The sequence below is a fragment of the Tyto alba genome, unplaced genomic scaffold, assembly GCF_018691265.1.
Source record: "Tyto alba isolate M040663 unplaced genomic scaffold, T.alba_DEE_v4.0 Super-Scaffold_18, whole genome shotgun sequence".
Classification (NCBI taxonomy): domain Eukaryota; kingdom Metazoa; phylum Chordata; class Aves; order Strigiformes; family Tytonidae; genus Tyto; species Tyto alba.
In genome coordinates, this window is record NW_024881280.1 from 8,543,214 (window position 1) to 8,556,125 (window position 12,912).

The 12,912-nt window shown below is 41.4% G+C and overlaps 1 protein-coding gene across 1 annotated transcript in view; it reads right to left on the reverse strand.

Annotated features, from left to right (window-relative positions):
• Positions 1-648: 648 nt before the first annotated feature.
• The window catches only part of LOC104361975, a 54,442-nt gene continuing 42,178 nt past the window's right edge, over positions 649-12,912 (reverse strand). Inside the window, exons 28-43 of the mRNA XM_042790930.1 lie at positions 11,627-11,667; positions 10,871-10,913; positions 10,035-10,113; positions 9,655-9,821; positions 9,434-9,514; positions 8,627-8,664; positions 7,835-7,970; positions 7,056-7,192; positions 6,413-6,635; positions 5,598-5,712; positions 5,074-5,211; positions 3,676-3,783; positions 2,931-3,122; positions 2,298-2,464; positions 1,742-1,928; positions 649-1,220 (exon numbers count right to left, since the gene is read on the reverse strand). Of these exons, the coding sequence (XP_042646864.1) occupies positions 1,012-1,220; positions 1,742-1,928; positions 2,298-2,464; positions 2,931-3,122; positions 3,676-3,783; positions 5,074-5,211; positions 5,598-5,712; positions 6,413-6,635; positions 7,056-7,192; positions 7,835-7,970; positions 8,627-8,664; positions 9,434-9,514; positions 9,655-9,821; positions 10,035-10,113; positions 10,871-10,913; positions 11,627-11,667 (2,061 nt within the window). The 3' untranslated portion in view covers positions 649-1,011. The remainder of the gene's footprint in view (positions 1,221-1,741; positions 1,929-2,297; positions 2,465-2,930; positions 3,123-3,675; positions 3,784-5,073; positions 5,212-5,597; positions 5,713-6,412; positions 6,636-7,055; positions 7,193-7,834; positions 7,971-8,626; positions 8,665-9,433; positions 9,515-9,654; positions 9,822-10,034; positions 10,114-10,870; positions 10,914-11,626; positions 11,668-12,912) is intronic.

Below are 12,912 nucleotides of genomic sequence, written 5' to 3' on the forward strand. Positions count from 1 at the left end.
AAGCTCATGTAAATGCTGTAGTTTAAATAAATTTTTGCTATCTCAAGATGGAAAAATAACATTCCTGGATCAGGACATCCTCTTTAGATGCCCTACTACAAAACACAAAATCTTCCTTCTTGCACCAAGACCACATAAAGCCCTTTCTCCCCCATGTGGGTGTCTCCTAATTCTGCAGGTGCCAACCTCATGCAAGACCCAGCCAACAACAAGGGCATGCAGAGCTAATGAATTCAAGGGCCTGCACGTCTTTTCTCTTGTTTGTAGGGGATTTAAAGCCAGCAGAGTGTTGCTCTGTTCAGCTTGTATTTCTAGTTACTACACTACTACTACTCACATTAGGAATGGGAAGAGGAACAGGGAGCCAAGAAGCAGTGAGGAAGTATACAGAGGAGCTTGGTGGTCAAGCAGATGAGAACTTCATCAACGCTCTTCTGCTTTTTCAGCTGATCTGGTATCCTTGGCCTGTGTCTCCTCTGCCTCTGTCCAAAGCTTCCCTTGAAGGTGATCGGTGCCCACAGGATGCCATATGACATGTCCCTTTCTTTCTCTAAACAGTTGCCTACAATGTGCCATAGTCCCAGTCACAAACCTCTCCCACGGGCTGCTGCTTGCCTCACCACCACCTTGCAAATACAAAACACAAGCTGAGTTAATAAAATGTGCTTTTAATGTGGTCTGTGCTGAACATGTTAGATTTAAATATTTAAAACTCTTTCTAAAAGCAATTAGCACCATGGTCATTGTCATCTTAGCACCTTCTTCTTCATGGCTGCTCATCCTCTGTACGACACAATGACTTGTACTCCACTGTTGTAGCTGAACTACAATGAATTGACGCAGTGAAATTATTTGGAGAAAAAAGTTTGTGTTTGGTCTCTTCTTTGTCCATCTGAGATTGCCATTTAGTGGGGTTGAACAGGAATCCTTTGAAGCCTGCTGGCTGATTGTAAAGGAGCTTCAGACTCTTGGCAGGTTAAGGGACACAAAAGCATCCTCCCTCATCTCACATTATTTCTTTTTCTGCCTTTTCCTTGTCACAGCTGTGTGCAAGGCCTGAATAATGAGGTCTTTGTTATTTAGGATGTTGTATTCACCCAGCTGAACCAGACGGTCATACACCTTCTCAGTGTATTGAATTGAGTATGTTGAATAAGGGGAACAGCAGCCATAGAGATCAACTTTTCCATCTTCCATCTCTGACTCTGAGCGTTTCTGGCCTAGGAGGAAGGGGTGATAAATCACTGCTGAGAGATGGGAATTACTCCGGTCATAACCAAGCAAACTCTTAACAGAGCAGGGAAAGAAGGTATCTCTCCAGAGAGAGAATTCATAATCTAAATTACTCTTGTGAGTTTAAATTTTATTTTTTTTAAACAAATAATTATTTTTCAATCTGACAGCTCAATCCCTGGCTCAGGTGGATATCAGCCACTTCACATGATGAGGGGAGAAAAATGGTGATTATTCCTCTTACGTGGGTCTACACTGCAGTTCTGAGCTGTATCTGTGGCTCACATAGATACATCAAAGCTACCTGCAAACTAACTAGCTCAGGGATTAAAACAGCACAGCCAGAGCATCAAATCTGACATGGTAAAAAAAGTAACTTTAAGCAACAGGGAGGTTTGATGTATTGAAGTGAGCCAACAACTAAATTCAAGGGTTGGAGTATTAAATATACTCCCTTTAATAGTCTGGTCATGATGTCAACCTTTTCTTAGTATGTTTGATTACTTACCTGGTGCTTTGTATTTTTGGAAAGTATCATTAATTAGCGGGAAAAATAACAGTACTGGTGCTCCTGGGGTCTCAGCGCCATCAAAGAGGTAACACTCCTTTGGGTTTTTCCTGTCTTCTTCACTCAAGTTCACCCTGGGAAAAAGGATTCCCTGCTCCGAGCAGTACTTGCAGGTCTGGTCCAGAGCCTGGATCAATTAACAGAACAGTACTAAGTCTTAAAGAGGATTTCAGGGTTCAGGATTTCTTGGAGTCCAGTAATGCAGCATTTTCCAAGCTAGCTGTGTGAAAGCTCTGAAACCCTTGGAAAGCACTGCATCATTTGAGAGAAGGTTTTTGTCTTCCCCAAGACATTAGCACAAAACAGTTGTATCATACAAGAAAATCAAATGGGAATATATACATCCTATAAATGAAGCACCACACTGCAGCATTAAGCTGAAAATGCTAATGGTTAAGAATTTTAGTAGGAGCAATATAGAAAGGGTCTGAGTGTTAAAAACTTCAAGGTATACAGCTGTTGAAGAAGAAATAGAGGCTGTTTTTATTCCTCTCACCTGTATCTGGGATCCTGCACTGTAATTTAAATGCAGGATGACATCTACCTTTCTCTCCGGTTTTAAAAGTGGCATGATGCTTGTATTGATGAAAAATCCTGTATCTATCAGAGACAGGAATTCCTCTGATGGTGTCAGCTGGTTAGGAAATGTGTCTAACACAGTATCTAAAAGGAAAGATTTTTCTTACTGTAAGTGCAATAGTGCAAAACCGGTTACACAATGACCACAGAGCCCCAACTGGTTACCATCTTTGGGGAAGAGAGGTTCACCATATCCCTTTTTTTCTGCCCTCCCAACTCCAGCCACATGCAGTTTTGGACCTGCAGTGGTGACATTCATGAAGTGGGTTTCTTGTGCCTCCCCACTGATTGTGTCTTCAAACAGAGAAGGGGAAAACCACCATCAGGACCTGGTGCCCTTGCCTCGGGAGGTGTGTGCCGCCAGCAAAGCACTGGCATGGAGCTCAACAACACGCCATGCTACATCCCAGTGTGCCACAACTGACTGATCTAATAGCAATTCTGCCCAAACACGGCCTCTAACCTTTGAGAAAGGGTTTAATATCACATCTGGGTTTTCGTTTTGTTCTGCTTGTTTATTCTCTCCCCAGGCACACAGGTCTTCTGTTACCTTTCCATCGGCAGAAGTGCTTGTTCTCCAGGTAGTCGTTATGCACCTGGAAGCCCTTTAGGAAGTTGTGCTCCTGGGCAAGGCAGGGGCGGTCGGTGAGAACGCTGCGCAGAGCGCTGCCGAGGGGGCCGGGGGGGGTGAACAGGCGCGTCCTCAGCTCGTGCAGCTTCAGCGGCAGGAGGGGTTCCTCCTCTGCACAGGGAAAGGCTGTTAAACTCTACCTGCCCAGAGCAAGGCAATCCCCCAGGATGTCAGAGTAAGTAACAATAATCAGTGCTTTCTTTATTTAAAAGGCCTAGCATGAAAAGACTCGATGAGCACAAGTGACCAAATCAAAAAGAAAATAAAATGCTACACGCTGAATGAAGGCTTTGGAAAAGGATAACCGTGGTACTTATATGTATTACAGTAGCTCCTACATAATGTAATCAAAATCTTTTTGCTTTATTAATCATTTACAGATCAGTCTTACTCCTGAACATTCTAATCATCTGCCAACATCAGTGTTGAGCCCTCAGTGAGCACACAGATCACAGGACCAGAGATTTTAAAATTACCCAATTATGCTTTGCAGTATGAGACTTTGAAATCAATTTTTTCCAGAAAGGCAATGCGGCCTTTGAAGAAACACTCCAAAAAATGTGAAATATACTGTGCACATTTCGCATAGCAGATGGGTGTGATGGTTTATTTAACATTAACTCTATCTAACATAAATACACGGTAAGGAAGTATGATAATTTACCTATATCATTGATTTTGTCCCGGGTCCACCTGTGCCAGAAATCTTCTGAGGAATGGGACAAATTCCAGATATATAACACATTCAATGAAAATAAACTACTCCATATGCCTGTAAAAGGAAAAAGCTTTCTAACTCAAACATTCACACATCATGAATCATTAAACTGTTATCATGGGATGAAATTTGTGACGTTTATGCATTTCCTTAGTTTGTTTTAAATGGATGATGTGTCATTTTTATTTGGCTGATGGTTTTTCAACATTATTTTGGTATCCAGTTTTTGTCTTCTGGTACTTAGGGCTGGCTATATATTTTAAGGCTATATATTTTAACAACTGGTGAGATTTTTGTGAATTAATATAATTTAGGGAGCTTGGGTTTTCAGAAAAAAAAAAAAAAAACAAACAAAACAAAACAACCAAACCAAACAAGTATCACAAGACTTGTATAAAAGGAAAGGATGAAAGTTTGCAATCTGAGAGATTTAATGGGGAATTGTATCGTTAAGGGTCTAGCTACAATGTCTTCTTACAGCCTCTGCATTTGTAGACTTCCTTTTTTGAGAATAAGCCTGTTAACACAGTTTTGACCATGTATTCTTGACCTTGAGAAAGAATTCTTTGGTTATCCCATAGGGCACAAGTTCTCACTCTTTTTTGGTTCAGGAAGTGCAAATGTATGCACATCCAGCATTGGCTTAGGCTAAAATAGGACAGTGTCTCCCTCACTCTAAGTGACGTGGCCAGTCAAAGAGAAGTTTGCACCTCGAACCAGACACAGTCTGACAGCTGGTCTCTTTGTCTGGAAAACATGCATCCATGCTCCACTTCAGTCAATAACAAAAATGCTTCTGGGCATGACTATGCTGTTTTCTGCCCGGGCTTGCCAAGGCGATGTGGAAGCTGGAGCCAGTGATGTGTGGCCAAAGCAGACTCTGCGGAGCAGGAGCCACTTAGCACACTCAAACACACCCCGCTGCAGTAGAGAATCAGCATGAAGGTTCATGTAAACTGTCCATAGGAAGCACACAAATTACTGACTTCCCGTGAGACAGGCAAGAGGCTCTGGAGTTCACCCTTCTGGAGCAGCATGAGAAGAATGGTGGTTTCAGAGAGACCTGAATTTTTTTGTTGGACTGGAAGCGATACTATGTTTTTATTCAAAACTAGCTTCAAAAATGAAAATAACTATTTTCATCAAAAGTCAAAGTCTCTTTGACTTTTTTACAGTAAATGGAATCGATTATAGTAAGAATTAATTCAGCAATGAGATATTTATTCACTCAGGTGAAACTGGCCTGTCAGTCATGCACCAGTGCTTTATTAGTGCTTAGTTTATACAGCCCACAATTAAAAAAAAAAAAAAAAAAAAATCTTTCGGATGTTTTTAAGAACTTACCTTCTAAGAAGCAGATCCGGGATTCAGGGACCTTTTTCATCAACCGACCCATGAAAAACTCACTGCCAAAATCCTCAGTGCGAACAAAAGCTCCATATTTCTGCAATCCCACCTCATAAGGGGTGAACTCCACCCACTCTGTGAAAAGGAACACAAAGAAGAGAACAAAGTTTTACTACAGCCCCTTAACTGTAGATAAAATTGATGTTGTTATCATGGGAATGAAAGTAGTTAAAAATTAAAATAATTTCTGCAGTTGTCTAATGTTTCAGACTAATAGCAATGAGTTGTACACATGATACAAATGAAAACGTGTGAATGTGAAAATTCTTTGGAATATTTTTGAGTCTGTTGCACTGACAGTCAAACTTTTCTCTGACCACAAGGATGTTATACACATACACGTCAGCTGAGGTTCTAGTCTTTAAATGAGAGGGGTTTTTTTTAGGTTATCTAAAAAGACTGTCCCAGGATTTACCAGCTTAGATATAAAGACAAATGGCTCTCAGAAGTCTCATAATTACCTTTGAAATCCAGAGTGCTATAGTTGTTCTTGACATTGACTGCAGTATAGATAGGCAATGGGTTCTGACCACGATCAATGGCCCGTTGCTGATCAGAGAGTCTATGGTTGTCTTTCTGTGATTCCAGAAATATGGTTACACTGAGATGAAAATTAGCACAGGAACGTTTTCTCTGCATCTAAGCTTGTAGGGCAGAAAAATTTCTCCCTCTAATGTATAATGTGTGCTGGGCTTAAATTCAGAAATGTTCCATATTTTTCAAAATTCCTGCAGGTAATCTGTTACTGAAATATCTGCAGGCATCCATTTTGGTGCCAGATTATTTGATGACCCATTAGGATGAAAAATGGAAGGAAATTATAAAGAGCAGAAAACAATATTTTTGGTATAAACCAGCTTAACGTGTTATGCTGCAAGTTTATGTAAAATCTCTCACGTATTTCAAAATTCTGCAGGTCCGTTTGTTAATATCTCCCACGGGCATTAAGATAATGTCTGTAATTTTGCTATTTATAAATAAAATACTTGCAAAATATGCAAAAAAATCTTAAAATATAATATGTTTTCAAAATGTTAATCTTGGAGTTTTCCCAGAAGACCATACCCAAAATCTCACAGGCAAGAATGCTGATTTCCACCATGGTTGGATATCTAAAAGACTGCCACCAAATGTTTTGGAAATGGCTGTGCATTTGCATACATACAGTCTCATAGCAAACTACTTCTCTCAGAACAAAAAGGAAAATATCTTCTCCAGAAATTAATTTTCAGAATATTGTAAGCCACTGTAAATGCTGCTTTATGACATACTGTACCCCATCATGCAAAAAAGATTCCAGGACAAGCCCCCAGAGATCTATAAAAGATGTTTTGCGGCCCTCTTTTTTCCGTTGACACAGCTGCTTTTTGTAATACTTTAAATACTCCAAGGAAAGGGAATTTATTTTGCATTTTGTCATATGTTTTCGAGCTTCACTGATTTGCTTGTCGAGATCCTTTTGTGACCAGTCAGCATCTCTGTACAAGTTCGACATGGTCCTAGGAAGAAGAAAAATATATTGAAGAGGGAAAAAAACACACCAAGGTTTGAAGTAGGCAACGGCTACATTTTACGTTTCTATTTTACATTATTGATTTGAAATTAAGTAAAGGTTTCCTGTCTTCAGTTCCCTAAGAAACTGTTGTGTTCCCTTTGAAGTCACAGTCATTATCCCTGTCAAACGGCTTGAGCAATTTTCCATAAGCTGTTCTTAGAAAAACACTTGTTTTCATGTTATTGCAAATTATATTACTTTCCCTGTGAGAAGTCTTTAATGTGCCAATTTTGGAAGAAGATCAAAAAAGTAGGACTTCTGAGAAGGTATTAGAGGTAGACTACTGCATGTCAGCCCCAGACTACTTCAGCGCATGGGTGTCGTTAGGAAGACTCCAGCCAAGAACTGCCCAAGTCCTACTTACCATGTAGTACCAGACAAGCCAGTCAGGTACGTGGCACAGTCCAAGACATTGAGCTTCTTGATCCCCCGCAGACTGCCGTACAAGGCAGTCAAAGACCGCATCCCTCCTCCCGTAGTCATGATGGCCACCACTGGGGTCTGTGCAACACACGAACAGAAAGGGCTGGCGTCAGGCAGCGGCTCTCAGCAGAGACCTCTTACTGGCACCACCACGTGTGCCCAGACACAGGCTTCTTGCCAAATTATTTCTGCTGAAACAGAAGCTACCATTGATTTTATAAAGGAGAAGAGGAATAAAAATAATGACAATTTTTGCTTAAGATAACTGTCACTTGTCTCCAATGTGTTCAACGCAGATGTCTGGTAAAAAACAAATGAAAACACATTAATTCAAGCTAAAAGAGATAGGAAGAGAAAAAAAAAATCAGTTGTAAAGGTATGAATTAAAAAGAAATCTCACAGGTCAAAGAAAGGAGGAAGGATTATCAACAAGGATAACAATCATAGGGTGGAAGAAGCCATTTCTATATATAACGAATATCTAGCCTGGTTGGCAATTACAGTGTAGCAGGAGAAGAGTTAAACTCAGGAGAGCAACTGCAAAGGACACAAACAACAGGATGAGATTAGAGGTATGGGGCAGTATTGGAAGTGTACATAATTTTAAAGATGAGGAAAGACCAGAAAAAAATTAACTGGGAAGAAAAAGAGGACGTATTACGCTGTTATTACCCCACTCTTAAGCACTTATGAGATGTTTTGAATGTTTGCCTTACAGACCTCATGGTCCTGCAGATCCTGTTCCAGCTGCAGGACCTTCTTCAGAGCAGGAGCAACATAATTCTGCCTTTTGCGTAGAAAGTCTTGCTCCTGCACACAGAGGTCAAACCCTAAACGCACATCAAGGTGATCTGGGCTACAGCAGAGATCAGGAGAAAAGAATATTGTGTTTTATTGTTGGTAGACAAGCTCAGAGTTTCCAATACAAGGAAATAAACCAGTTCCACAAAGTACTACATTTACAGGAAGAGCCCTTCCTACACTCCCAAACAATACAGTGCTGCATGAAAGAATGACAGAAAAAGGGATCAATAAATTTCTAAGCAGTTATCAAAATAAAACCTAAGGAAAGACATTCCCGCGGATAATTTCTGAAATATTTGCTGTCTGGATTCTCTCGTGCTTTAGCCTGCACTGAGAGCTATAGTAAAAATTTCTCACATTTGTCTTGAAGTAGACAGCAAAGTTTACCTACTTCATGATCAACAGCATCAGGTGATCTGCTACACTTTTACACAGTGTTAAAGACAGTCCTGAGCATAGCACTGACTAGCATAATTGGCTTGTAATATTATTTCTTCTATCTTATGCTTTTTCATTATTCACGTTTCAGTATGGATTACCTACACGTATTGTTAATTTTTCACATATAGCTTTCAGCTCATGTGAATTCCACATGACTTGGTCACACAACCTACTGTCCTGTGAGTGCCTCCTCCCTGGTGAAGAGCCAAGGGTGAGACGAGTTCAACTAAGGAAGAGTTAGCCTCCAGGAGTGGCCAAGTCTCTTACCAGTCTTCTGCCTTCGCATATAAATTAAATCCTTTACCCTGGAAAACAGGAATGCAAACAGTGTAAGCGTGACAACCTGCTCTAGCACCCCTCCCCTGCAGCCCCAGGAGGAATTTTAACTTGTGCCATCCTAGCAATTCGGCTACAAATCAGGAGCTCTGAATAATCCAGCAGCGTATGTGAATAGAGTTTAGTGGCTTACTGTCAGGGAAGTAGTTCAGTAATTCCCAATGTTTTCTAGTGAATGCAACATATGAGGGCAAGTGGTGTTTACAGAGGAAAGCAGTGACAATGTATACCCTACCCACCTCTACTAACGTTACCTCTCCCAGGCAGGCAGCAAGGCTGCAGCCACACTACTGTTCTACACAGAAGCATTTGCTCATCCCTTTCTGCAGCTTATACCTCACAGCAGCCGTGATCCTTTCATTCTATATGGATTTTTTAAAACCATGAATCTAAAAGTGCTTTGCAAAGCATGGTCAGCATCAGCAAGAGACTGTCCCTACCACAGTTAGTTCAGGTGCCCTGCTGGTGTGTGAGAAGGGGAAAAGCAGAGCCTCAAAATCTAGCATGAAACAAGATCAGGATGGAGTAGGAAGATCCTCTGTATTCTCACACCCATCCAAACAGAACAAGGCACAACCCAGCCTTATGTCCTAAAGACCTACCACTATTAGACTGTGGCATTTTTGTCTGCAGGCTTTCATCATCAGAAAGTACCCTGGTAATCATCAGGGGGATGCAGACTTCCAGACTTCCACCCTCAGGTTTCTCAACCTCTCCCACAGAAGAGCAGGCACTCACCTGTGCCAAGATCATGTTTTTTCCACTTGGAAGGGAATGAAGTTCCACATTTGGAGACCCTGTATCATACACACGGGAGCGCTGAAAAAATACAAATATATCCAAGTTTCTATTGCAAGGAATGTTACTCTCTTTCCACAGTGCAAATTAATGTTATTATTTATGGTACATGTTACTTTACATGTCATTATTATGTTTTATAAAGTCCAGTTATAACATACGAAGGAGGGGTGTTGTTTCTTCTCTGGTAGTGTTACATCCAGCATTGGCTGCTTGTATCTGGCATAGTGGAATTTGGCAGGAGAGAAGCTGAAGACCGGATCAGATCCCAGCATAATGTCTTGGGTGCCCTCGTAAGAGCCTTGCACTTTAAAGGAGAATTCTTTCTCTGAGGAAGCAACACAAAAGCAGACACAGAGTAGATTTCACATCAAAATTGGAAACAAAGGTTATTATAGAGTCTACCACAAGGCTGTTCTCATGTTTTGGATTTGCTGGTTTGGTTTTTTTTTTTTTTTTTTTCATTCTTACATTAAGTCAATTGCCTTCATAATACTAGCTTATCATGATTTTTAAAAAGATGATGGAGAAGTAACCTCACTTGATAAAGATTTCTTCTTCTTTTTCTTTTTCTTCTTCTTCTCAACCACCTGAACTTCCAAACAGCAGATTTTGCGAGACTGTAAGAGACACAAACAATAAAATACCTCATAGCAGGGAATTGTCCAGTCTGAGATTGTTTCCTACTCTAAGCTCCTACTGATGATGATAGGAATGCTATACAGGCAGTGCACTTTGTCCTGAGGAAAACATTTTCTCTCAGCCACAACCTCAATTTCAGATGCTGGCTGGAACAGGAGGAGTCTCTGAGAACTGGGTGCAGCCAGGGCAAGGCTGGGAGTGCAGTGTGGATGAACAGGGCTTGCAGAAAGGAGAAGGTAAAGGCAAAGTGGAAAACAGCACTCCCAGGATACTGACAGAGGTGCAGAGGACTGATTTAAACAAAAATAATGAGGAAACAAAGCTAATGTCATAGTCAGAAAGTCTCTGTGTAAAAAGCGCAGCTATGAATGCAGGAAATGATGTGTGCCTGGGATGGGACAAACCCTGTCGCTTTGGCAATACGGGAATTTTGAGGAGTGGTGTCCAAGGGAGACTTCACTGCTGCACCAGTGTTTCAGACCTAAGGTGCTTCCACGGGTTGCCCCTGCAGCACCGGAGGCAGGCCAGCGTGGGGGGGTCTCCCCGCTGCTCCAGCGCAGCCTCTCCGCAGGTGCCACCCATGAGGATGTGGTGTGAGGCAGGGGATGAAGTGGGAAATCACAGTGTTTCAGTGCTGGCTTTGCTCAGTCAGAGGGCATGTTGGCCTGGTGACTGTGAGTCAAGTGAAACAAGTGTGGCAACAGGACGAGAAAGGTGACAAAACATAACACTCACCACTAGTACTCCATTAGTAATGATGGTTTCAGGAGGGCCTGAACTAGGAAACAGAAAGAAAAATACATTTTTAATAACTCAGTATAACTACAGTATAATTAATGAGCTACACCCTTCTGGATTTTCCTCTTGCTTATTTTTAGCTGCACATTGGATTTGAAAGAAAATTCCCAGGAGGCTTACAGTACAAGTTTCCTCATATTACTCTGTCAAGGCACAATCATCCTTGTACTAGCTCATCCAGTCCTGGAGCTCAGCAAAAAATAAAGGTACTGTGGCATCAAACTGTGCAGTGATTTTATGCTGAGCCCCAGGCTGAAGCTGCAGATGGTTTCATGGGATGCAGTTTTTTAAAAATTGCAGCTTGTCAAAGGATGGGACAGAAAGGGTTCTAGGCCAGAAATCCAGTGTGTTATTCCATGTTGTGCTTTGAAGGGAGGCAAACACCAAGCTATCTCAAAGACAAACACGTAAGAAAACAGCAGTCCCAGTATTCTGGTGTTAAATAGTATTCATTACACTAGTCAAAGAAAAAGTTTTAGGGTGTTGTCCCTGTCTACCTGAAGTTCATGGGAGGTCATCCTGGCACTCACCAATTTGTCACACAGCTCATAGCACAGATTCCTTGGGAAACTGTGTTCATCATCAGCATCATCAAGGAATGATGCACTCTGGACAATTAGACTAGATTATTTCATGCCTCTGAATTGCTGTTTCTTTTTGCTGCAGATTATGTTGCATTTCATGTTTACTCACATATTATCCAATGCAAATCCCACCTCTAGCTCCTCTTGTCTCTGGAAAATAAAGAAAGGAAAATGTTTTTGTCACTAGTCTACTGGCAGTTCTCATAATGCAAGTTCTCACTCTCACAATATAGGTACGCATGCACTATTTGTGACTGGCAGAGCATTTAAAATAGAGGCACCCACCACCTCACATCAGTGTGTCTTGAGCCTCAAGATTCTTTATTGATAGGGAGTTTCTGGATGGCTGTGACAGCAGTTTTTAACAAAGAAAGTAGTTGGCTTGCCTGCTTCTGCTGGGACACAAGGGACAGACCCAGGTGGAGATGCTGTCTCATACCGAGTCTGTCGGCAAAGAGAAAGAGGGTCTGCTGAGGGGAGCAGCCAGAGCTTTCTGGTGTGAGGGGGAGAAATAGTGGCCTGCAAAGCAGCTGTGGAAGAGGGCAACCACTTTGTTTGGCAACTTGTTGAGGGCATTGGGGCACAGGTAAACCTGACATTAAGGCCTGGTCTGTGGGGTGATGGAGAAAAGTGTAATCCCTAGGAGGAAGAAAGCACAGGAGAGAGGAAAACAAAGGTGGGGACAGAAAGGGATGATGAACAGAGAAGTGAGATCATGCTGTATGTTACTTAGTTGCTCAAATTACTTATTGCATTAAACACACCAAAAAGTTATTAATATAGGACAAAAAAAAATTTACAAAGGCTTGAAGAGTATGAACCCTAACTACTTTAGCTGTTCAAATGCAGTAATGAAAGGCTTGCATATGGCACCTGTAACCACCCAGATGGTAATGAGCTGGGTTAAAACTAGCCAAATATTTTTATTTTACCAAGGGCTAGTGGAAGTCCACACACTACTCCTCTGGTATTTTGCAGAGAAAGAAATGGTCAAATAAGGCATTTAAAGATAATGAACTGCAGAGTGGAGTTTGGGTGTGTGTAGATAAGGTAATTAGTCAGCTGAATGGTGCATGACAGATGCACAAGAGACTGGAAGAGAACTGGAAAAGGAGAGGGACAGACAGAACATACCAGGAGGTGGATGTACAACTTTCAGAGCCTCCCTGGATGTTCAAAATAGGAATATTTCTTGTTGCCAAGCTGAGTGGCATGACTTAGACACCTTATTTAAACAGCCATTCCACAGTCCATAATTAGCAACTAGTCTGGTTCGACACTTGGTTCCGATTACAAAGTTATTATTTCCTAATTACTAGGTTAAGTAACAAGTTATGACAAAAAGCATCACAGACTGGAGTGGACACACTCCTCAATGGGGCAGGCCCAGCAAAG